Raw genomic sequence first — 26922 nt, 5'->3', positions numbered from 1 at the left:
GGTCAATTAGGAGTGATTGGCCAGGCCATTTGTCATTTGAATATGGCTTTACATGCCTATGATTTGTTCCAGTGTGTTTGTACAATCACATCACAAGTAGCAACTGATATGTGGCACCCTTGAAGCTACAAACTTAGCAGGAAACAACATGAAGCCAACATCAATCCACACCTGGAAGATCAAACAATAGATCATAAGGGACAAGTATAAAGAGCTCTTCATTTGTAGATGAGGCTGACCAGTTTTCTAATCATGAATGTGTAGGTGTCTCATCTTCTAACAATCTTCTGATTGCTGGAGGAGGCAGAAATGGAAGTACCAGCAATAGGGACTAGTTGCTCCATAGAGAGGGAGCAGGAAAGTGTTGAGGGTTTTCTTGGTTAGATGTGGACTAGAAGCCCTTACAGACAGGGAGATCACACAAATATTCTGGCTCAACATAATGAAATAGGAACCCCTTACTGTAAAGACCTAAACCATCCCCAGAATGCTAAAAATTCTTAATGCACTCTTTACTGGGTTCATATGTTGCGTGTCTCCCAAGTGCACCTGAAGAGTGGCACCCAGTCAAGTTGAACATCTTTAAAGTTGCTGGAATACTTAAAGTGCAGGGAGGGGGCACACGTGGCAGTAAAACATGAGAGATTTACCCAAACATTATCATTCATTCCACATCCAAATGGTTTGCAATAATTAGCCGAGGATCATAAAAGTGTGGTCTGGCTTTCCTGACTCCTAAAAAGACTCTTACATACTTTAGCAGTTGGCACGGTACAGAAAGTTTATGGAAGGAGAAATCCTAAACAGGTAGCTGTTAGGTAAGTTCCTATCAAACTTTACATTAGCTATACATGTTTCAATCAATATTTAGTTGTCTTGCACTTAATATTTCTAGTTAATATTCCTATTATTAATTTCAAATTATAATGCCACCTGCCAGATTTACTTTAGTTTGTTCTGTGCTAACTTCCCAACAACAAATTCAAATGTTGCATGTCTTCAAGGCCAGTGACAATGACACATGCCCATCATGTGGCTCACAAGTACACAGAACTTATTAAAGGGACAGTCTAGTCAAAATTAAAGATTCATGATTCAGATAGGGCATGCAATTTTAAACAACTTTCCAATTTACTTCTATTATCCATTTTGCTCAATTCTTTAGATATCCTCTGTTGAAGAAATAGCAATGTACATGTGTGAGCCAATCACACAAGGCCTTTATGTGCAGCAACCAATCAGCAGCTACTGAGCATATCTAGATATGCTTTTCAGCAAGTGATATCAAGAGAATGAAGCAAATTAGATAATAGAAGTAAATTAGAAAGTTGTTTAAAATGACATGCTCTTTCTAAATCATGAAAGAAAAAAAATTGGGTTCCATGTCCCTTTAATTTGCAGCAATCATGCCTTCCCCTGATTGCTGGTCTTTACTCTCAACTAGAGAATCTGCTCTGTTTTTCCCCATAACTTTGAGCTAGAATGAGCTACTCAAGAGACACGAGGTGCCATGTGATTATTCACTTTACAGGAAATCAACTTGTTGACAGTGTCATAGTTTGCAATGAACACTAATGAACCAAACAAATGAGAGCATTTTATTTTGACAGCAAAATGTCTCTTTAATAAAATTAAAATGGTATGTGTTTCATTATCTACCAAGGAGTATTTATGGTTATCAACTTACCACCTGCAGGCTGTCCTTTATATCTTGCTGTTTCTTGTTTTTTCTGGTTAGGGTGTCATATATTTGTGTTATTACAGAGCTACTTTGGCTGCTGGAACTTCGAGCATATAGCGTTGGTTCAGCAAGCTCTCCTGTAAAACGAAGAATAATCTTCCACACTGCCAATGAAGCCTACAGAGAAAAAAACTGGTGGTTATACAAACCATCATAGCCAGAATTGTTTTAATTTCCTGAGCTACTTACCTAAATATGTAAGACATCTCAAACATATTTAAGCTTTGCTTTATGTCTGCCAGAGAATATATTAATGAAATGTCAGCAAAGAAAAAAACCCCATAATTCTATTAAAATATGTATCTGGACTAAAATAAGTTTAACATTTGAATCAAATCAGATCCCCAAAATAGCATTTTACTGAGACGTTGTTTGTTTACTGTTTTGAAAACAGCTGATTAGTTTGATAAGGAGATAAGTTTAATAATTAAACAACAGCAAAAGAGTAAATATATAATTTGTATTTGATCGCCACAATTGAATCACTTGCAATCTCTAGATTCCTTTTTACTTGCTTTTAGGGTTCTGTCTATGGGTGGGCACAATAGTAGATGGGAGTTATACCCCCCAAAAGCATTACCTCAGCCCCCACTTTTGAATCCACAATGCATATTTTTCACAACTAAGCAGTCATTTTACCACTTGGCTGTCAGTAATATACAAATTAATCACTTTGCCCTCTTGACTGCCCCTCACTTCTTTCTGCTCCATATTAGGCATATGAGGGCTTATACATTTTAGATAATATTCATACACTTAAAAAAATGTATGTTTAAGTGTCTAATATTTTTGTGAAAGTTTTACTGGACAGCCTGCTAAAATACTGGACTGTCCGGTTGAATACTGGACACCTGGCAACCCTATTTGCTTTATGTCATCAGTGGCAGGCTGGGACTAAAGATAGGCCCTGCATTTTTAAGGACAAGCAGCCCACTCCCACCCCATTTTGTTATTTAAATATACTCCAAAAACTAAAAAGTATTTAGACTGATTTACAGTAACATTTAAAATTTGCAGCATCCTTCTGTTTACTGCATTTTCTAAATTGGTTGTAATTAAATAGTAAAAAAAAATTGAAATGTATTAATAATAATAATTAAAAAAACAGAGGCTATTGAAGTTTAAATTGGGAATAAACATTTATTACTCATCAGCCTCTGTAACATAGTAACATAGTAGATGAGGTTGAAAAAAGACCGAAGTCCATCAAGCTCTACATATACAAATCTAAAATACTTACAAAAAGCTCCACTAAAAGGTGACCCATTTAATACTAGCAATTATATCCAATTATAGAATTTTGTTTCTAGACAGAAATGTATCCAAACAATGTTTAAATGTATCTAGGGTATTGGCATGTACTACCTCTTTTGGTAATGAGTTCCACAATTTTATTGCTCTTACAGCGAAACAATGAAATTTATCCTTACCTGATAAATTTGTTTCTTACTTGACACGGTGAGTCCACAGATCATCATAATTACTATTGGGAATATCACTCCTGGCCTGCAGGAGGAGGCAAAGAGCACCACAGCAAAAGCTGTTAAATACCACTCCCCCTACCCACAACCCCCAGTCATTTGACCAAAGGGAAAGGAGAAAGGAAGTAATATAAGGTGCAAAGGTGCCTGAGGTTTATGAAAAAATAAACTGTCTGAAAATACAGGGCGGGCCGTGGACTCACCATGTCAAGAAAGAAAGAAATTTATATCAGGTAAGCATAAATTTCATTTTCTTTCTAATGACACAGTGAGTCCACGGATCATCATAATTACTATTGGGAATCAATACCCAAGCTAGAGGACACGGATGATAAGGAGGGACAAGACAGTTAGCCTAAACAGAAGGCACCACTGCTTGAAGTACCTTTCTCCCAAAAACAGCCTCAGCTGAAGCAAAAGTATCAAATTTGTAAAATTTAGAAAGAGTATGTAAAGATGACCAAGTGGCAGCCTTGCAAATCTGATCTACAGAAGCACCATTTTTGAAAGCCCAAGTAGAAGAAACCGCCCTCGCGGAATGAGCCGTGATTTTCTCAGGAGGCTGCTGACCAGCAGTCTCATATGCCAAGCGAATAACACTCCTCAACCAACAAGAAAGAGAAGTAGCCATAGCTTTCTGGCCTTTACGTTTCCCAGAAAAAACAACCAATAAGAAAGAAGACTGGCGAAAATCCTTAGTCGCCTGCAAATAATATTTCAATGCACGAACTACATCCAAGTTATGTAACAAACGTTCCTTATGAGAAGAAGGAATAAGACACAAAGAAGGAACAACAATTTTATTAATATTCTTATCAGAAACAACCTTGGGAAGAAAACCTAGAGCAGTACAAAGTACTACCTTATCAGAATGAAAAATACGGAAAGGAGACTCACACTGCAGCGCAGAAAGCTCAGAGACTCTTCGAGCTGAAGAGATGGCAACCAAAAACAAAACCTTCCAGGTTAACAACTTACTATCCAAAGAATGCATAGGCTCAAACGGAGCCTGTTGAAGAACTCTCAGAACTAAATTAAGACTCCAAGGAGGAGTCACAAAATTAAAAATAGGCCGGATTCTAACCAAAGTCTGACAAAAAGACTGAACGTCTGGCACATCCGCCAGAGGTTTATGTAACAAAATAAATAGAGCAGAAATTTGACCCTTCAGGGTACTAGCAGACAAACCTTTCTCCAGATCCTCCTGGAGAAAAGACAAAATCCTAGGAATCCTAACTCTACTCCAAGAGTAGCCCTTAGATTCACACCAATACAGATATTTACGCTATATCTTGTAATAAATCTTTCTAGTCACAGGCTTACGCGCCTGAATCATAGTCTCAATAACAGACTCAGAAAAACCACGCTTAGATAGAATCAAGCGTTCAATCTCCAAGCAGTCAGCTTCAGAGAAACGAAAATTGGATGAAGGAAGGGCCCCTGAAGTAGAAGGTCCTTCCTCAACGGAAGACTCCACGGTGGAAACGATGACAGATCTGCATACCAGATCCTGCGAGGCCAAGCCGGTGCAATGAGAATCACAGACGTCCTCTCTTGTCTGATTCGAGCAATAACCCGAGGAAGAAGGGCAAATGGAGGAAACACGTATGCCAGGCTGAACTTCCAAGGAACTGCTAGAGCGTCTATTAGTACAGCTTGAGGATCCCTTGACTTCGATCCGTACTTTGGAAGCTTGGCATTGTGACGAGTTGCCATAAGATCCAACTCCGGTTGACCCCACCTGAGAATCAAACTGGAAAACACCTCTGGATGAAGTTCCCACTCCCCTGGATGAAAAGACTCAGGTGAAAATCCGCTTCCCAATTGTCCACCCCTGGAATGTGGATCGCAGACAGACAGCAATTGTGAGCCTCCTCGTTCATCGCCAAAGAACTCAGAGTTCCTCCATGATGATTGATGTAAGCCATGAATGTTATATTGTCCGACTGAAATCTGATAAACTGGGTTGAAGCCAACTGAGGCCAGGCCAGAAGAACATTGAAGATTGCCCTCAGCTCTAAGACATTTATAGGAAAAACCGATTCCACCCGAGTCCACAGACCCTGAGCCTTCAACGAACCCCAGGCAGCTCCCCAACCCAGCAGACTGGCATCCGTGGTCACAATCACCCAGGAAGGCCTGCGAAAACAGGTTCCCTGGGAGAGAAGATCCTGAGACAACCACCACAGAAGAGAATCTCTTGCAGCCTTATCTAGAACAATCTTTGGAGACAGATCCGTATATTCTCCGTTCCACTGTCTCAGCATGCATAAATGCAGAGGCCTGAGATGAAACCGAGCAAACAGAATGATGTCCATGACTGAAACCATTAGACCAATAACCTCCATACATTGGGCCACTGACGTCCGAGGGGAGGACTAAATAGCAAGACAAGAATTGAACATTTTTGACTTCCTTGTTTCTGTCAAAAAAAAAAAATAATTTCCAAAGAATCTATAATAGTTCCCAAGAATACCACTCTTGTAGCTGGAATCAAGGAACTTTTTCCTAAATTCACCTTCCGTGGGAGCGCAGAAAAAACAACAACAACAACTCTGTGTGGGAGTTTGCTAGTTGAAAAGATAGCGCCTGAACAAGAATATCGTCCAGATAAGGAGCTACCGCAACCCGCTGCAATCTGAGAACTGCCAACAATGCACCCAGAACATTTGAGAATACCCTGGGAGCTGTTGCAATACCAAAAGGAAGAGCCACAAACTGAAAATGCTTGTCTAAGAAAGCAAATATCAGAAACTTGTGATGATCCTTGTGAATAGGAATGTGTAGATATGCATACTTCAGATCTACTGTAGTCATGAACTGACCCTCTTGAACCAGAGGAAGAATTGACCGAATAGTTTCCATCTTGAAAGATGGAACTTTGAGAAATTTGTTTACCAACTTGAGATCTAAGATGGGTCTGAAAGTTCCCTCCTTTTTGGGAACGATAAACAGATTGGAATAAAACCCTAGTCCCTGCTCCTGAACTGGAACAGAATGATCACTCCCATGTAGGAAGATCCAGAACATAACTTAAGAATGCCTCTTTTTTTTATCTGATTTACAGATAACCTTGACAGATGAAACCTGCCCCTGGGAGGAAAAGTTTTGAACTCCAGCTTGTATCCCTGGCACAATATCTACCACCCAGCTATCTGGAACATCCCTTACCCAGGCTTGAGCGAACAAAGACAGCCTGCCCCCCACGCGATCCATTCACGGATCGGGAGCAGACCCTTCATGCTGACTTTGAGTCAGCGGCAGGCTTCTTAGCTTGCTTCCCCTTGCTCCAGGACTGATTGGACTTCCAAGAGGGCTTGGACTAATCCTGCCTGGAGGAGGAAGAGGAAGACTTACCAGAGAAGTTACGAAAGGAACGAAAATTACTCTGACAACCCTTCTGTTTATTTCTCCTATCTTGAGGAAGAGAATGACCCTTCCCTCCAGTAATATCAGAAATAATCTCTGCCAAACCAGGTCCAAACAAGGTCTTCCCCTTGTAAGGAATGGATAAAAGCTTAGATTTAGATGATACATCCGCAGACCAAGACTTTAACCATAAAGCCCTGTGCACCAAAACAGCAAAGCCAGACATTTTTGCTACCAACTTGATGACCTGTAAAGAAGCGTCCGCAATAAAAGAAAGTATTAGCCAATTTTAAAGCCTTAATTCTATCCTGAATTTCCTCCAGAGGAGATTCCTGTTGAATAGAATAATACAATGCATCAAACTAATATGCAGCCACACTGGTAATTGTAGCAATACACACAGCAGGTTGCTATTGGAACCCCTGGTGAACATACATCCTTTTAAGTAAAGCTTCCAACTTCTTATCCATGGGATCTTTAAAAGAACAACTATGCTCAATAGGAATAGTGGTCCTCTTAGCTAAAGTGGAAATAGCTCCCTCTACCTTAGGAACCGTCTGCCAAGATTCCTTAAAAGAGTCCACAATAGGAAACATCTTCCTAAAAATAGGAACAGGAGAAAAAGGAATTCCAGGCTTCTCCCATTCCTGTGAAATAATTTCTGAAACACGATCTGGAACAGGAAAAACTTCCGTCACAAAAGGAACATCAAAAAATTTGTTACGTTTACTAGCCTTCTTGGGAGTAACTATGACCATCGAATCAGAGTCATCCAAACTAGCCAAAACCTCCCTGAGTAACAAACGGGGGTGCTCCAGCTTAAATCTGAAAGAAACAACCTCAGAATCAGCCAAAGGAGTCACACTATCAGAGTCTGAAATTTCACATTCAGACGCTACTGAAGTATCTTCTTCCTCAGACCTATGGGAAGAAACATTAGACATAACTGCAACAGAATCAGAAATCTTTTTACGCTTACCCTGCAACACAGGAAAAACAGACAAAGCCTCAGATACAGCAGAGGATATGTGAGTAGCCATATCCTGCAAAGAAAAACCAACCTGAGACGAAACGCAGGGCACTGCATGTGAAGAGGATAGCGATTGGGATGAATGGGGAGAAAGCTGCGCTACAGCTTGAACAGGAGACTCCTGAACAACATTCTCCTTAGAAAATTAAGGCTCTGTATCAAAAAGCCTATCCCTATACTGTAATGTTCTCTCTATACATGAGGAACAGAAAGGTATAGGTGGATCTACATTAGCATCTAGTCCTCTTGGTCCATTTTACACACAAATTAAACAAAAAAAATTAATTTGTCTGAAAAAACTATAATAAAAATAAATCGTTACTGTCTCTTTAAATAACGTTACCCAAAAACAAAGCCCAGAAAAAAACAAACAGCCCTGAGCCCTTACAAGCACCTCTACACCTAACAAACCCAACTGAGGTGCTTAGCCAGCCTCCTACCACCCGGAAAAAACTCCTAAACGATCCGAACCTCACTCTCAAACCGCTCCCACCAAGACACACACCCGGTATCGCAGCCACAGCTGAACAACCTCTTACTTACGAAGTTAAAGTAATTCTGAGAGGAAGAGCGCACAACCCTCGTGCCAAACAAAACTCAGCCCATCCTGGGCATCTATACAACCTCCCGGTCGGTATGACAGTATCACAGTAAAAAAACACAGCCGGGAGAAAAACACATAGAACTCTAAATGCCTAATGAAACTGCCTGTAAATAGGTGTAAACGCTACTAGCGTTTTAAACACACACGAAAGCCCAACATGAATTAAAAATATAATACTAATAAAAAGAGCCACAAAACAGCCTCAGCTGCATCAAAATTCACAACAGTGCTCCACAAAACTACCATGAGTTAAAGAAAAACTGAACACAGTCAGAAATAAATTAACCCCCTAAGTGCCATGTCTATTCTTCAAAAAATAAAGAACAGCACTTACCTCAATAATAATCTGCCAGGCAACAGGGCAGCTCACCAAGTTTGAAAGGGAACACTCCTTACATGGACCTGTGGAGAACAAAAAAAGACTGAATAAACCTACTCAGACTTTTTAAAGGAAGGGCAGCACAAAGTACATGGGAGGCGCAGAGGGGATTATACCCCCCAAGTTCCCAAATGCTCAAAAGCCACCATTACTCTACTGAAGAGACTGACATGGACTACGGTTAAACCCCAAAAAAACAAAGTAAACCTGCTTTGCTTAAAAAATAACAAACTCTTAATAGAAGAATCAGACACCTAACTTTACCACCTCCTTGCAACTACAAGCAAAGAGAACGACTGGGGGTTGTGGGTAGGGGGAGTGGTATTTAACAGCTTTTGCTGTGGATCTCTTTGCCTCCTCCTGCAGGCCAGGAGTGATATTCCCAATAGTAATTATGATGAACGGTGAACTCACCGTGTCATTAGAAAGGAAATGTTTCCATTGCAGGAGATTAAAGCTCCTTTCCTCCAACCTTAAATTGTGACCTTTTGTCACAAACACATTTCTTGGAATAAACAGTTATTTGTCATCTCTGTAAATGGGCCTTGAATATATTTATATAAAGTAGTCATGTCACCTCTCAAGCGCCTTTTTTCTAAAGAAGACAGACCCAGTTTGGCTAGCCTCTCCTCATAGTTAAAATTCTCCATTCCCCTTATTAGCTTTTTTTCTAGTTTTTTCTAGTTCTGCAATATCTTTTTTTTGCAATCGGTTCCCAAAACTGTAGTCACAGTTGCTTGAAATAACAGGCACCTAAGCAGGGCGGGTCAGTCCTGACTGGCTCACAGACACAGCAAGGTAGTGAGATGCAGGGCTGGTCCTCCCACCATGCACAAATATTAAAGTTGACAACTGGTTAGAACTTAAGCAGCAGGCCCAGGCCCATAACTGTCCCGGGCCCCAGTGTAGGTACCATTATTCTAAGCAGTTTCAACACAAATGTATTGTTCTTAAAGAGATACAAAATTGAATATGAAATGCACAGAGTAAGCTCTGAGGACCACTCAGGAGGAGCTATACAATTTGGTAATAACGTTTGCAAGAATACTCAGAAGTAAATTTGAAATGCAATGCTTCACTTTCATGGCCATAAATTATACAGTTTTAATGTACTCAGGGTTTTTTTATGTTTTTCTTTTTATGTAACCAGCAGTGTTCTGAATATAATGGAAATACACTATAGAAGGTTGGACTTACTAGAACATCGCTTTGGTCTTCGTGGTAGAGCAGAGGCTGGTGTAGTGGCTTACGGATGTGAGTATGTGTTGCAGAGCCCTGGAAATAAGTAGCAGCAAATTTGGGAAAGGTGAACTCTGACAGGTTATCATCTTCTTTTTCTGGTTCAAGTGGCAGTGCATCCAAATCTATTTCATCAAGGACCTGCGGAAAGACGGGAAGCAACAATTCCATACTGGTTTTCATTTTAAGCTTAAAGGCACAGTAAGCGCTTTGTAATTTTTATCTAAAATATTTAGGTATCCATAATGAAACAACTTTGCAATATACTTTATCTCTGAATATTGTGGATTTTCTATTTCTTAGAACTTGAAATGCACCCTGCAAATTGTGGCTGAAGTTTGGCTATTCACAAACAATTGCAGCAAACAAGATGTTAATTTCTTTCATGTAATTGGCAAGAGTCTATGAGCTAGTGACGTATGGGATATACAATCCTACCAGGAGGGGCAAAGTTTCCCAAACCTCAAAATGCCTATAAATACACCCCTCACCACACCCACAATTCAGTTTTACAAACTTTGCCTCCTATGGAGGTGGTGAAGTAAGTTTGTGCTAAGATTTCTACGTTGACATGTGCTTCTCAGCATTTTAAAGCCCGATTCCTCTCAGAGTACAGTGAATGTCAGAGGGATGTGAAGGGAGTATCACCTATTGAATTCAATGGTCATCCTAACGTGGATCTATTTCATAGGTTCTCTGTTATCGGTCGTAGAGATTCATCTCCTACCTCCCTTTTCAGATCGACGATATATTCTTATATACCATTACCTCTACTGATTCTCGTTTCAGTACTGGTTTGGCTATCTGCTATATGTAGATGAGTGCCTTTGGTAAGTATGTTTAATTTATTTAAGACACTCTCAGCTATGGTTTGGCACTTTGTATATAAAGTTTTAAATATTGTTTATACTTATATTTGCCATGATTCAGGTTTATCAGTATATTTCCTTTTTGCAGACTGTCAGTTTCAGATTTGGGAAATGCATTTAAAAAAAAAAAATTTACCTGAGATTTTCTAATTGATTATTTTTTCTAAATTGCGGGCTGTATTAGGCTCGCGTGAGCACAAAATGCTATTATTTATTGCGTCATTCTTGGCGCAAGACTTTTTTGGCGCAAGAATTATGTTTGTTTACTCAAAGTCGTCAATTCCGGCGTCTTAGTTGACGCCGAGTCTTTTCACGTGGTTGTGTCATCTATGATGCTCATGTTTGTTGCAGACGTTTTTGGCGCCAAAAAATATTTTCAGTTGTGGGCGTCATACTTGGCGCCAAACTGTTTTTCATTATTTAAGACTCGATTTCCTTTTGCCTCTGGTCCTTTTTTTCTTTGTCAGAGGCCTATTCTGTTTGCATTTTTTTCCCATTCCTGAAACTGTCATATAAGGAAATAGATAATTTTGCTTTATATGTTGTTTTTTCTCTTACATATTGCAAGATGTCTCAATCTGATCCTGTTTCAGAATCTACTACTGGACTCCTGCTGCCTGATATCGGATCTACCAAAGCTAAGTGCATTTGTTGTAAACTTGTAGTAGCTGTTCCTCCGGCTGTAGTTTGTAATAGTTGTCATGATAAACTTTTACATGCAGAGAATATTTCCATCAGTAGTGTTGCATTACCTGTTGCTGGTCCATCAACATCTAATGTTCAGGATATTCCTGTCAATTTGAGAGAATTTGTTTCTAATTCCATTCAGAAGGCTTTGTCTGCCATTCCGCCTTCTAATAAACGTAAAAGGTCTTTTAAAACTTCTCATACAGTTGATGAATTTTCAAATGACCGACAACATACTGATTTATCTATTTCTGATGAAGATCTGTCTGATTCAGAGGATCCTGCCTCAGATATTGACACTGTCAAATCTTCGTATTTATTTAAAATGGAGTATATTCGTTCTTTATTGAAGGAAGTGTTGATTGCATTAGATATAGAGGAGTCTAGCCCTCTTGATACTAAAACTAGTATACGTTTAAATTCGGTTTATAAACCTCATGTTGTTCCAGAGGTTTTTCCAGTTCCTTATGCTATTTCAGATATGATTTCAAAGGAATGTAATAGACTGGGTACTTCTTTTACTCCTTCTTCAAGGTTTAAAAAATTGTATCCTTTGCCTACTGATAGATTGGAGTTTTGCCTCTCTACTCTTGATAAGCGTACTACTATCCCTACGGAAGATAGTACTTCTTTTAAAGATCCTTTAGATAGGAAACTTGAATCCTTTCTAAGGAAGGGTTATTTATGTTCAGGTCATCTTCTTACGCCTGCTATTTCTTTGGCCGATGTTGCAGCTGCTTCAACTTTTTGGTTGGAAACTTTAGCGCAACAAGTATCAGACCATAATATGTATAGCATTGTTAAGTTAATTCAACATGCTAATAATTTTGTTTGTGATGCCATACTTGATATCATCAGAATTGATGTTAGATATATGTCTTTAGCTAATTTAGCTAGAAGAGCTTTATGTCTTAAATCTTGGAATGCTGATATGACTTCTAAATCAACGTTACTATCTCTTTCTATCCAAGGTAATAAATTATTTGGTTCTCAGTTGGATTCTATAATTTCAACTGTTACTGGGGGGAAGGGGGCTTTTTTACCTCAGGATAAAAAATCTAAGGGTAAATTTAAAGCTTCTAACCATTTTCGTTCCTTTCGACAGAATAAGGAACAGAAACCTAGTCTTTCCCCTAAGGAAACTTTTTCCAATTGGAAGCCTTCCTCAGTCTGGAATAAATCCAAGCCATTTAAGAGATCTAAACCAGCCCCCAAGTCCGCATGAAGGTGCTGCCCTCATTCCAGCTCAGCTGGTAGGGGGCAGACTAAAATTTTTCAAAGATGTTTGGATAAATACAGTCCAAAATCATTGGATTCAGAACATTGTCTCTCAAGGGTACAGAATAGGTTTCAGAGTAAGACCGCCTGTGAGAAGTTTATTTCTATCACGCATTCCAGTGAACCCCGAGAAAGCACAGGCTTTCCTGAAGTGTGTTTCAGACCTGGAGTCTTCTGGGGTAATCGTGCCGGTTACTTTTCAGGAACAGGGTCTGGGGTTTTATTCAAATCTTTTCATTGTCCCAAAGAAAGAAGATTCATTCAGACCAGTTCTTGATCTAAAAATCTTGAATCATTATGTAAGAATACCAACATTCAAAATGGTGACTATAAGGACTATTCTGCCTTTTGTTCAGCAAGGGCATTATATGTCCACAATAGACTTACAGGATGCATATCTTCATATTCCGATTCATCCAGATAACTATCAGTTCCTGAGATTCTCTTTTCTAGACAAGCATTACCAATTTGTTGCTCTTCCTTTTGGCCTAGCAACAGCTCCAAGGATCTTTTCAAAAGTTCTCGGTGCCCTTCTCTCTGTAATCAGAGAGCGGGGTATTGCGGTGTTTCCTTATTTGGACGATATCTTGGTACTTGCTCAGTCTTTATGTTCTGCAGAATCTCACACGAATCAACTAGTGTTGTTTCTTCAAAGACATGGTTGGAGGATCAATTTACCAAAAAGTTCTTTGATTCCTCAGACAAGGGTAACCTTTTTAGGTTTCCAGATAGATTCAGTATCCATGACTTTGTCTCTAACAGACAAGAGACGTTTGAAGTTGGTCGCAGCCTGTTGGATCCTTCAGTCTCAGTCATTCCCTTCAGTAGCTATGTGCATGGAGGTTTTAGGTCTCATGACTGCAGCATCGGACGCGATCCCCTTTGCTCATTTTCACATGAGACCTCTTCAGCTTTGTATGTTGAACCAATGGTGCAGGGATTATGCAAGGATATCACAATTAATTTTCTTAAATCCCAATGTTCGACTATCTCTGACTTGGTGGTTAGATCACCATTGTATAGTTCAAGGGGCCTCTTTTGTTCGGCCAACCTTGACTGTGATCACAACAGATGCGAGTCTTTCAGGTTGGGGAGCTGCCTGGGGATCTCTGACAGCACAAGGGGTTTGGAAATCTCAAGAGGCGAGATTACCAATCAATATTTTGGAACTCCGTGCGATTTTCAGGGCCCTTCAGTTTTGGCCTCTCTTGAAGAGAGAACCGTTCATTTGTTTTCAGACAGACAATATCACAACTGTGGCATATGTCAATCATCAGGGTGGGACTCACAGTCCCCAAGCTATGAAAGAAGTATATTGGATACTTGCCTGGGAAGAAATCCAGCTCCTGTCTACTTTCTGCGGTCCATATCCCAGGTATAGACAATTGGGAAGCGGATTATCTCAGTCGTCAGACTTTACATCCGGGAGAGTGGTCTCTTCACCCGGATGTGTTTTTTCAAATTGTTCAGATGTGGGGGCTTCCAGAGATAGATCTGATGGCATCTCATCTAAACAAGAAACTTCCCAGGTACCTGTCCAGGTCTCGGGATCCTCAGGCGGAGGCGGTGGATGCATTGACACTTCCTTGGAGTGATCAACCTGCCTATATTTTTCCGCCTCTAGTCCTTCTAACAAGAGTGATTTCCAAAATCATCATGGAGCAATCATTTGTACTGCTGTTGGCTCCAGCATGGCCACACAGGTTTTGGTACGCGGATCTTGTTCGAATGTCCAGTTGCCAACCTTGGCCACTTCCGTTAAGACCAGACCTTCTATCTCAAGGTCCGTTTTTCCATCAGGATCTCAAATCATTAAATTTGAAGGTATGGAAATTGAACGCTTAGTGCTTAGTCATAGAGGTTTCTCTGACTCAGTAATTAAAACTATGTTGCAGGCTCGTAAATCTGTTTCTAGAAAGATTTATTATCGAGTTTGGAAGACCTACATTTCATGGTGTTCTTCTCATAAATTCACTTGGCATTCTTTTAGAATTCCTAGAATTTTACAGTTTCTTCAAGATGGTTTGGATAAGGGTTTGTCTGCAAGTTCTTTGAAAGGACAAATTTCTGCTCTTTCTGTTTTATTTCACAGAAAAATTGCTAAACTTCCTGATATTCATTGTTTTGTGCAGACGTTGGTCCATATCAAGCCTGTCATTAATTCAATTTCTCCTCCCTGGAGTCTTAATTTGGTTTTAAAGGCTTTACATTCTCCTCCGTTTGAGCCTATGCATTCTTTGGATATTAAATTGCTTTCTTGGAAAGTGTTGATTCTTTTGGCCATCTATTCTGCTAGAAGAGTTTCTGAATTATCTGCTCTTTCTTGTGAGTCTCCTTTTCTGATTTTTCATCAGGATAAGGCGGTTTTGTGGACTTCATTTAAATTCCTACCTAAAGTTGTGAATTCCAACAATATTAGTAGAGAAATTGTTGTCCCTTCCTTGTGTCCTAATCCTAAGACTTCTTTGGAAAGATCCTTACATTCTTTGGATGTGGAGAGAGCTTTGAAATATTATGTTGAAGCTAATAAAGATTTTAGGAAGACTTACGGTCTATTTGTTATCTTTTCTGGTTCTAGGAAAGGTCAGAAGGCTTCTGCTGTTTCCCTGGCTTTGTGGTTAAAGCTTTTGATTCATCAAGCTTATTTGGAGTCGGGTAAATCCCCGCCTCAGAGGATTACGGCTCATTCTACTAGGTCTGTTTCCACTTCCTGGGCTTTTAAGAATGAAGCTTCAGTTGATCAGATTTGCAAAGCAGCGACTTGGTCTTCTTTGCACACATTTACTAAATTCTACCACTTAGATGTTTTTTTCTTCTTCAGAAGCAGTTTTTGGTAGAAAAGTTCTTCAGGCAGCTGTTTCAGTTTGATTCTTCTGCTTATAATTTCAGTTTTTTTCTTTTTTTCTTTATAAGATTTGGGTTTGGGTTGTGGATTAATTTTTTTCAGCGGAATTGGCTGTCTTTATTTTATCCCTCCCTCTCTAGTGACTCTTGAGTGGAGTTCTACATCTTGGGTATTTTGTCACTAGCTCATGGACTCTTGCCAATTACATGAAAGAAAACATAATTTATGTAAGAATTTACCTGATAAATTAATTTCTTTCATATTGGCAAGAGTCCATGAGGCCCACCCTTTTTTATGGTGGTTATGATTTTTTTGTATAAAGCACAATTATTCCAATTCCTTTGTTGATGCTTTTTTACTCCTTTCTTTATCACCCCACTTCTTGGCTATTCGTTAAACTAAATTGTGGGTGTGGTGAGGGGTGTATTTATAGGCATTTTGAGGTTTGGGAAACTTTGCCCCTCCTGGTAGGATTGTATATCCCATACGTCACTAGCTCATGGACTCTTGCCAAAATGAAAGAAATTGATTTATCAGGTAAATTCTTACATAAATTATGTTTAATTTTAAAAACCTTTAGACGTGGTATTCTATAGCAACACAACAGAAATCTCTTGTAATTACAAGGTGTTTACTGTACATCTAATATAAAACTTAAAAGTGATGCAGCATAACTGTAAAAAGCTTACAAAAAATATCACCTGAACATCTCTATGTAAAAAGGGAAGATATTCACTCACTTCAACTTACAAGGTAACAGTTATACTATAGCTACTGTCCAGCTGCAAGTTGTAAGAAAAAAAAAAAAGCCGTAGCCAATCAGCATCAGCAGTGTTGAGGTCATGCTATGCTTTGCTGTGATCATGACTGTGCCTGCACATGCCAGATACACACTCCATTGCAAGTTCTGGGGCTAGTATCCTAAATGGCTGCTTAATAGGGTGTGAATACCTAGGACATTTTGAGGTAAATAGCTTCCTCTTTTACATAGAGATGTTCAGGTAATATTTTTTAATCAGTTTTTTTTAGCTATGCTACATCACTTTCAAGAGCTTCAGCATTTAAGTATCATGTCCCTTTAATGATTGTATATGATTTAATACTAATTATCCTTGTATATTTCCTCTGCAGGTGTCTCAATCATCCCATATTTTACAAGATTATCATGGTTTTGAAGCTTCTGCATTTCCCCCTAACCTGTTAAAAGGCAGTAAAATAATTTTCTGAAAGAAGACATTTTAAAATGCATTAGTTTTTGTTGTTTTGTAAAGCTGATGTTCCTGTGTTGATTTTTTTTTTTTTTTTGGACTTCGAGGTGTGTCACTCTCCTCTAATAGAAAGTGAGAGTTATTTTTATCAGCCAATGAGTAATTTGTCCCTATGTTCCAGGTTGAACACATATAGGCAATTCCTGTTGGCTTCAAAATCAAAATAAAACAGTTAAACTTTACCTTTTTCTGTTCCTTCGTTTAGAGTTTACTGTCCCTTTAATGTCCAATTTAAACCCCACCTACAAATGCACAACTCTGCCATAAACTGTTTAGTAACATCCACAGGACTGCCCTGTAACACTCACGGATTATCTCAAGATGACCAACCACAGCAGCAGGCTGCTTAATGTTCTTAGTCACGCCTCCAGACTGCTCAAACCCCGCCCCTGTGCAACCCAGACCACAATGACTTAGCACTTTGACTGCAATAACTGACTCTTCATCTTTTGGTCCTGATTTTTGAAACCATAAAATAGTAAGTTATGTCTGTCCCTCTAACATAAATAACGCGTACATACCATAACCGGTAAAAAGCCAAATACTTTTTCCACAATCTCCAAATTTTCTTTCTCTTGTTGCTTTAGTAAGGCTTTCTGCATTGTCCTGTGCTTCTCTTCATCCGCCCTTTCCTTTAGACTCAGGTTATTCTGTAATTAAGAAATAAAAATATTTATGCTACAAGTACAGCAGATATATTATTGTATCTTATTGCATTTTCCATTCTTACTTTTGTCTTCGTTTTCCAGTATGAGTTCCGGGCTAGCATACCCCTGGCATACTTTTGCAACACTAGCACAGCCTTCTTCTGGTCTGCCAGCCTCTTTCGCACAACATATCCCCTGCTCAGTGCCTGTAGATGGATAATGATCACTCTGGTTTTCTGGTACTGCAGACGGATCTGTTGGCCTCGCACAATTGCCTGCATTCTCTGGAAACCATGTTGCATCTGAGAAAACAAACAATGATTCATTCTAGGAATGAATATAACCAAAATATATTGCAAAATTGCAAATATTTTAAGGGGATTAAAGGAATAATGCACTGGGAGTGATATTAGCATAGAAAATAACTAGTTTAGGAGCTCTTATACTAAACCTTGATATGCCTATATCACTTTTACTCTGTCAGGGAGGCTTGAAATAGGCATATGATGGCAAATTAGGGGTTAAATAAGTTTAAGTATCTTGCTGTATTGGGATGATAGCAATTTAGTATTTAATTGGGGCGTCTTTTGGCACTGGAGTGATTTATGCAACATGTATATTTAACCCCTGCACACCATAGTAACAGTGCTCAGGGGTCAACTTGTTATATAATATTGCTTATACAACTTCAAATGTAGCAAATCTTTATTTTACAATAAATACAATTGATGAATATCAAAGGTGGGTATATATTGCAAAATGATTAAAGACTATTTTAAAGGGACATCAAACACTAGATGAAAAAATTCAGCCTGAGAATAATATGCAGATGTATTTTTTTTTAAATTACATTGGTTCTTAAAGGGATGCTTGTAAAATCTACCCCTACATGAAACTTTCATGATTCAAATAGAGCATGCAATTTTGAACAACTTTCAAATTTAATTCTGTTATCAAATTTGCTTAGTTTGGTATCTTTTATTGAAGAGAAAAACTAGGTAGGCTCATAAGAGCTCAGGAGTGTGCACGTGTCTTTAGTACTCTATAGCAGCAGTGTTTTGCAACATTATTTATAGTTTTGTTATACAATGTTCCAAAACACTGCTGCCATAGAGTACTAAACTATAAATAATGTTGCAAAATATTGCTGCCATAGAGTACTGAAGACACGTGCACACTCCTGAGCTCTTATGAGCCTACCTAGTTTGACTCTTCAATAAAAAATACCAAGAGAACGAAGCAAATTTGATAACAGAAGTAAATTGGAAAGTTGTTTAAAATTGCATGCTCTGTCCGAATCATGAAAATTTAATCTTGACTTTACTGTCCCTTTAAGTATTAAAGAAATAAGTGTAAACTTTTAGTGCACATCAAATAATGGGTTCCACCATGCTGAATCTTTGGATTCCCAAGGATTAAAAGTCTGCTATTTTTTCTGCTAATGCCAGTTACCGACAGTTATAAACGTGTTTAAGCTTCCTTTAAGTGTCTGCAATTTGAGAAAACCTTATTATTCATGAAAACCAGGATAAGCAGAATCTACCCCATAGATTTGATGGGATTCATTTGTGTTATTCTGCATCTTGTACAGAAGCTTTGAATCAGAGGTTGTTTTTTTTTTTTTTTTTTACTAAATTAACATATCTAGGTTATTTAAAGGGACTGATCCAGCAAAACTGAAAAAAATGTTTAGGAACTGCTACCTTCTTGGCCAAGCATCTGATTATTAGAATGTAGTCTAGTAGAGTGCACACAATATGAGTTGTCCACCAAAAAGATCCAGATAGGTGGAGGAAAGTTATCTTTTTTAAAAAAAATACACTAGATATGCTGATATAAAATGTTTAAAGGGCCATAATACCCAAATGTTTAAACACTTGAAAGTGATGCAGTATAGCTGTAAAAAGCTGACTAGAAAATATCACCTGAACATCTCTATGTAAAAAAGAAAGATATTTTACCTAAAAAATTCCTCAGTAGCCACATCCCATTGTAAAGGATTTCTAAGCAGCGTATCGGTATGTCTGTCCCGGGACAGCCGAAAGGATGAGCCTCGTGCACTCTCATGTTATTTCTCTATTCAGTGTAAGGAAGTTTACAATGAAATCTCATGAGAGTTAAGTCAAATCTCATGAGATCACAGCACTGCTGATGCTGATTGACTGCTGTTCCTTTCTTCATTTTTTTTACATGCAGCTGGGCTGCAGCTGAGTATACCTTTTTAGACAGAACTTACTCTGCTGAGCTGAGGAAGTTGTGAGGTAAAATATCTTCCTTTTTTACATAGAGATGCTCAGGTGATATTTTCCTGTCAGCTTTTTACAGGTATACTGCATCAGTTTCAAGTGATTTAGCATATGAGTATTATGTCCCTTTAATTACATGTAGTAAAAATACTTATTTTGAAAATTTTGGCCTTTTCAATTCATGTTAAAAGTGGATGTGCATAGTGCAGACATAACACTGCTATATTCCACACTGTCATTGGCTGTGCACTCTAGTGACCCATTTATAACAGTCCCTAATTGGCCTCAGTAGAGAAGGGAACCTAAGTTACAACATGGCGGTGCCTAATACTTTATGAATACTTATTCGCTCAATATTTAATTAGTTTTTCTATAAATACAGACCTGTCTCATGATAATTAAAATATTGAAGTTACTTAAGAGACAGTCAAAATAGAATTTACTTCTATTATCAGTTATTTTCTTAGTTCTCTTGGTATTCTTTGTTAAAGCCCTGCACACCAGGAGCGTCCACATGTCTTTAGCTATCTTTCAACATTGTTTGCAACAATGTTTATAGCAAGGTTATACATAGTTGTAAACACTGCTGCCATTTAATGCTAAAGACATATGTATGCTCCTAAGCTCCTACCGGCCTACCTATGTTTACTCTTCAACAGAGGATACAAAGAGAACAAAAGATAATAGAAGAAAATTGGAAACGTTTTTAAAAATGGCATATCTGAATCATGAATGTTTAATCTGAATTCACCGTCCCTTTAAAAAAACGATACATGTGCCCCCTCATTTAATTTAACTAAAAATTATTTAAATGGAACATTGTGTGAATACTTTTCTAATATCAAACTAGATACTGTGAACAAAAAAAAAGATATTTTAATGAAACAGATGTTTTGCTTTGAATTATTATTCTACCCTCTTGTCTGTGATACCTTCTGATATGTCTTCCGGCCATTGTATCCCCTCCAGGCTGCTTGAATTTTTACTGCTGCTTTTCTCTGACGTAGAAAAGATTGTCTGCAAAAAGAAAGTTATCAAACTGATATCTGTAATACCTATCAGAAACAAATGTACCAAATAATGCACTGTCATGATTCATATACAGTGTTCAATTTTACAAATATTACCTGTTTACTGTGAAATAGTAAATGTACTTCTTTCTCTTTGAATCATTTGTTAAAAATAACCTCCTATCCATGATAGCCTACTAAGGTAGGCTCAGGAGCCTGCACTATATTCTAGTTCTGTTTGCAATGCTATATAAGATTGTTACAAACATTTTTGCCATAAAATGCTCAAGACAATTGCAAACATTTGATACTTAGTTTTGCTTTTTTGTAAAGAAGTCAAGGTTCAACAAAGGATACCAAGAAAAAGAGGTAAATTTGTTAATAGAAGTTTTTGAAATTACATGCTAAATCCAGAAAGTTTTATTTAAATCATGAAAGAAAAAAAGTGTATCTTTAAGACAAGACAGAACATACCATTTGATAAAACAATTACAATGTACTTATATGATCTAATTTGTTTATTCTCTTTATATTCTTTGTTGAAAAGCATACCTAAGTAGGCTCAGAGCATGTTTTCAGCTATTCCCCAGTAGTGCATTGCTGTTTATTCAACAAAGAATACCAAGAGAATGAAGCAAATTTGATAATGGAAGCAAATTGGAAAGTTGTTTAAAAACATAATTTATGTAAGAATTTACCTGATAAATTAATTTCTTTCATATTGGCAAGAGTCCATGAGCTAGTGACGTATGGGACACACAATCCCACCAGGAGGGGCAAAGTCTCCCAAACCTCAAAATGCCCACAAACACACCCCTCACCACACCCACAATTCAGTTTAATGAATAGCCAAGAAGTGGGGTGATAAAGAATGGAGTAAAAAGCATAAACAAAGGATTTTGAATAATTGTGCTTTATAGAAAAAAATCATAAACACCATAAAAAGGGTGGGCCTCATGGACTCTTGCCAATATGAAAGAAATTAATTTATCAGGTAAATTCTTACATAAATTATGTTTTCCTTCATGTAATTGGCAAAAGTCCATGAGCTAGTGATGTATGGGATAGCAATATCCAAGATGTGGATCTCCACGCAAGAGTCACTAGAGAGGGAGGGATAAAAAATAAAGACAGCCAATTCCGCTGAAAAAATGAATCCACAACCCAAATCATAAGTTTTAATCTTATAATGGAAAAGAAAAAAACTGAAATTATAAGCAGAAGAATCAAACTGAAACAGCTGTCTGAAGAACTTTTCTACCAAAAACTGCTTCTGAAGAAGAAAAAACATCAAAATAGTAGAACTTAGTAAATGTATGCAAAGAAGACCCAGTTGCTGCTTTGCAAATCTGATCAACTGAAGCTTCATTCTTAAAAGCCCAGGAAGTGGAAACTGACCTTGTAGAATGAGCTGTAATCCTCTGAGGCGGGGATTTACCTGACTCCAAATAAGTCTGATGAATCAAAAGCTTTAACCAAGATGCCAAAGAAATGACAGAAGCCTTCTGACCTTTCCTATAACCAGAAAAGATAACAAATAGAATAGAAGTTTTCCTAGTAGCTTCAACATAATATTTCAAAGCTCTCACCACATCCAAAGAATGTAAAGATCTTTCCAAAGAATTCTTAGGATGGGGACACAAAGAAGGGACAACAATTTCCTTACTAATGTTGTTGGAATTCACAACTTTAGGTAAGAATTTAAATGAAGTCTGCAAAACAGCCTTATCCTGATGAAAAATCAGAAAAGGAGACTCACAAGAAAGAGCAGATAGGGGGGCGGAGCCGACTACCAAGATGGAGAGTCGCATTTAGGAGAAGCTCCGTGAGATAGATCACATTGGGAAAGAAAAAGCATGTAATTGAGCGCACTCTTTGCCCCTAGTAACCTGTTACCCCTCTACAAGCTGCACAGCTGCTACACGGCACTCACGAGAGGAGAGTTTACACGCCAGAGCTACATAAGCACAGGCCGCAACGGAGCTGGGAAAGCCAACGGACCTACGGCAGAAACGGCTCTAGACCACTAACAGCCTATATCGGGAAGCAAGTGAGTACTATCAAAGCACCTACACAGAGTAACACCGAGACTCAAGACAGGGATCGGGCAGGAGCCACGCTACCTTCTCGAACCATCTCTGGGTGTAGCAGCAAATAGATAAAGGGCGCGAAAAGCGCAAATACATTAACAGAGGAGTACAGGACAGGGGCTAATAAAACATACGGACACTGCTCGCATGACAGAGCATCCTTGGGGTATTGCTTAATATACTGTAAGGCACAGGAGGCAGCTCAGAGATAAGCAACAAGGCCAAGACACACACGTGGTCCCTTAAGAAAAACGCAGTTGCAGCCACTGCTCACAGAAGATTAGCAAGGGGGCCTGATTTAAACGCGCAGCATTGACCTATCCTAAGGTCATTACTAGATGGACTGTAAGCTTAGGAATCAGATAATCACAGAGCCGAGTGATAACGGCATACACATAGATCCTTATTAGGGAAGATCCTGTCTCAGTTCCTAGGATACAGATTGAAAGCAGGCTACCCAGAACAAAGGCCTTATTGTTTAACACCGTCTGCACAGCAGAATGGCTACAAAGAGACAAGCAAAAGGAGATAAAGCAATAAAAAACACTACAGCTGCAGCCACCAAGTTAAACACATATTTTAAAGCATTAAGTACTTCACAGCAGTCTGACATCGAGTTAGAAGAGGAGGGTGGAGAAATGCTGACAAACACATCCCCTAAATCCACAATGATAGAGAAAAATGCCCCACTAACCAGGGCTGACTTGGATACCCTGCCAACTAAAGAGGACTTTAACACCTTACTGCAACAAGTGGCAAAGATTGTAAAAGAAGGGTTGGCAGAAGTTAAGAAAGACCTGGCTGAGATGGGGGAGAGGATTGACTATGTAGAGGAGCAGGTGAATGACACCAATAACATGTTAGATGATCATTCTCGGTGTCTTTCAGTGCAGGACATTCAAATCCAGCAATTAAAGAGTCACCTGGAAGATTTAGACAACAGGGGGAGGAGACAAAATCTGAGAATTAGAGGCATCCCAGAGAACATCACGCAAGATCTCACCCCACAATATCTACAAAGGCTTTTCCAGTATCTTACAAAAGATGCCTCTTCACCTCCATATCAGCTGGACAGGGCACACAGGGCACTTAGGCCCAAACCTGGGGATGCCGAACCCCCACGTGATGTCATCATTAAATTCCATCAATACCAGGATAAAGAGCTAGTTGCACAAGCAGCGAGAAAGGCATCGCCTCTCACCTTTGAAGGCCACGCTATACAAATTTACGCAGATCTTAGTCCTATGACTTTGACCAACAGAAAATAAGCCAGGTATCTTACAGAGCATCTGCGAGAACTAGAAATACCTTACAGATGGGGATTCCCTTTTTGTCTAAGGGTTAATAAAGGAAACAAAACCGCCATCTATAAGTCTCCTGAGGATCTTGAGGAGTTTTGCAAGCTACTCGACATACCGCTACCCACTCCGCCATCAATACACAGTAAGGTTCCTGCAGGAGACAATCTATCGGCAGATTCACGACTCCCTCAGAGATCACACTGGCAAAAAGTCAACCGGAAAAGGCCAAGAAACCAGGGTCCATCAGCACAGATTAAAAGAGGCGGAGGTCACATGACTTCTAGGGACAGAGGCATGCAAGATGGGACAACGACCAAGATTGAGAGTCCACCTTCCAAAACTAGGACTTAAACCTAAAGACTGGTGCTCCAATCCATATCAAAATACAAAAGGCTGGTAGAATCCTTGTTTGCCGTCCTTTTTGTTTTTGTTTTTTTGTTTTGTTTAAACCCTTCTATAACTTTGCTAATGATGAGTCAGACCCGTTGGTCTAAAGAGACACGCATGCATAATTAAATCACTACAAACGACATTTTCCCAAAGTGAACATTGAAAGTATCCCAGTTACTATCCACCCCCTATTTAGTTCAGGCACTACTGTGTCTGATTACGTCAAGATATTCACTGTTTTTGATAGTTTTGTTATTGTTATGTTGTTGCTTATTTTTGTTATTGTTGTTGTGTTTTTAAGAAGTCAGCTAACGAAACGCCAGAAGTTTTATTCCTACTCAAGCATTACGAGTGTCCTTACGGTCACGAGAATCCTCAGACAGTTCAGAATCAGAAAGGGCAGCGGTAAGTGTCTTTTGTTTCTTGGGGCGGGGGGGGGGGGCCGGACAGCCTCACACTACACCACATGTGGATATATCATTTGAACAGTACAAAACACTTAAATATTATAAGTCATGGCAAAGCAACCACTAGTATTCTTGTCATAGAACTGTAGGGGCCTCAACTCTCCCACGAAAAGGTCCATAGCATTGAATCACTTCCATAAACTTAAAGGAGACATAGTCTTCATCCAAGAGACCCACTTTTTGGGAACTAATGCACCCAAATTCACGTCTCTGGAATACCCTTTGGGTTTCTTTCACGCCAGTCCAAGCAGGAAGGTAGCAGGAGTGGGGATCCTGCTAAACAAAAATGTACCCTTTCAACTATTAGATAAGCATGAAGACCTAGAGGGAAGGCTCCTTATACTGCGGGGCACTATATTTGACACACCAGTTACGCTAGTTTGTGTTTATGCTCCCAACGTGAAACAAGCCAAGTTTATCAGAAAGGCTTGCGATAAAATCCTGGAGATTAAAAAGGGAATGCTGATAGTGGGAGGTGATCTTAATGTTCCCTTTGACCCGGGGTTGGACTGCTCTACTCCTAGATTGCGGGGACCACATAATATTAGCAAAAGTGTTACAGACAGTCTAAAGACAGTCATGTTGGTGGACGTGTGGAGGCTGCAGCATGCACGCTCCAGAAACTTTACTTTCTACTCTTTTGCACAGAAATCCTTCTCCCGAATAGATTACTTGTTGCTGGAACATAACCACCTTTCTTTAGCAACCCATACAGAGATTCTCCCGGCGGCCTGGACTGATCATGCGACAGTGACTCTTGAGATAGACTGGCCCACGAGACCCTCGAGACACTCATTTTGGAGATTAGATGACTCACTACTTCATGACCCTGATATTGTACGTGACATTAAGCAAAAATTAGAGGAGTACTTCACACACAATGTCAACTCGGTAGATAAGAAAGGTACTCTTTGGGAAGCCCATAAGGCCGTAATGAGAGGTAACTTCATACACCAAAGTATCAGACTAAGGAAAATCCACAATTTGACTTATAATAAGCTCTCAGCAGACCTTTATCTGGCAGAAGCCGTGCATAAGCAGACCCCCACTGATGTAAGGTCCCTAAATGAACTGACAGAGGCCAGGCTAGCACTCAACTCATACCTAACCAAGGCAGCTCACAGAAAGGCATTGTTTCTTAGAAAATTATACTTCCAAGGGGGTAACAGGGCAGGCGCCTTACTTGCAAGAGCATTGCGCAAAAAACAGCCAAAAATCATATTTTTAGTATAAAAGATAGCTCAGGAACCAACAAACATAATAGTCAAGAGATAGCCGAAGTATTTAGAGACTTCTATGACAAAATCTATAATTTGGCAAGATCCATACCTTCCCCCAGTGAAGCAGAGATTGAAAGTTATTTGGGATCTTTAGACCTCCCACAATTAAGTGAACAGCAAAGAGCAGTGTTAGAGGAGCCGATAACCATACAAGAGATACTTAAAGCAATAAAATCGCTACCTGTAGGTAAAAGTCCGGGTCCAGATGGGCTCTCGAATAAATACTATAAAACTTTTGGTACAATTCTGGCACCTCACCTACTCTCCTTATTCCAGGCCATTGATGGAAGAGAGCAGTTCCCCACCTTAATCAAAGAAGCACATATCGCAGTGATCCCTAAGTTAGAAAAGCTATCAGATACCCCATCCAAATTCAGACCGATATCGCTGCTAAATACAGATTTAAAAATTTATGCGAAAATCCTGGCAGCCAGAATTAGTCCCCTCCTTCCAATGTTAGTACATACAGACCAGGTTGGTTTTGTCCCTGGCAGGGAGGCCAGGGACAATACCATAAGAGCTTTGCAGCTGATGGAATACGCTAAGACACAGGGAATCAGCTCCATCTTACTAACGTCAGACGCAGAAAAGGCTTTTGACCGCCTTAACTGGTCTTTCCTGTTTGCCACTCTGGAAAAATTTGGTTTTGGGGAACTAGCCATAAAGAGAATTCAGTCAATGTATGTCAAACCGACAGCAAA

The 26922-nt window shown here is 39.2% G+C and overlaps 1 protein-coding gene across 1 annotated transcript in view; it reads right to left on the bottom strand.

The window, feature by feature from the left end:
* Positions 1-26922, bottom strand: part of MYO7B (myosin VIIB) — a 355055-nt gene that overhangs the window by 189302 nt on the left and 138831 nt on the right. The window contains 5 exon segments of the mRNA XM_053711560.1: positions 1691-1858; positions 9802-9984; positions 17312-17440; positions 17521-17739; positions 20616-20700. Of these exon segments, the coding sequence (XP_053567535.1) occupies positions 1691-1858; positions 9802-9984; positions 17312-17440; positions 17521-17739; positions 20616-20700 (784 nt within the window).

This window comes from Bombina bombina, chromosome 4, assembly GCF_027579735.1.
Source record: "Bombina bombina isolate aBomBom1 chromosome 4, aBomBom1.pri, whole genome shotgun sequence".
In the NCBI taxonomy this organism is placed as follows: domain Eukaryota; kingdom Metazoa; phylum Chordata; class Amphibia; order Anura; family Bombinatoridae; genus Bombina; species Bombina bombina.
Note: the sequence above shows the minus strand (reverse complement) of the source record. Positions and strands in the feature narration are given on the sequence as shown.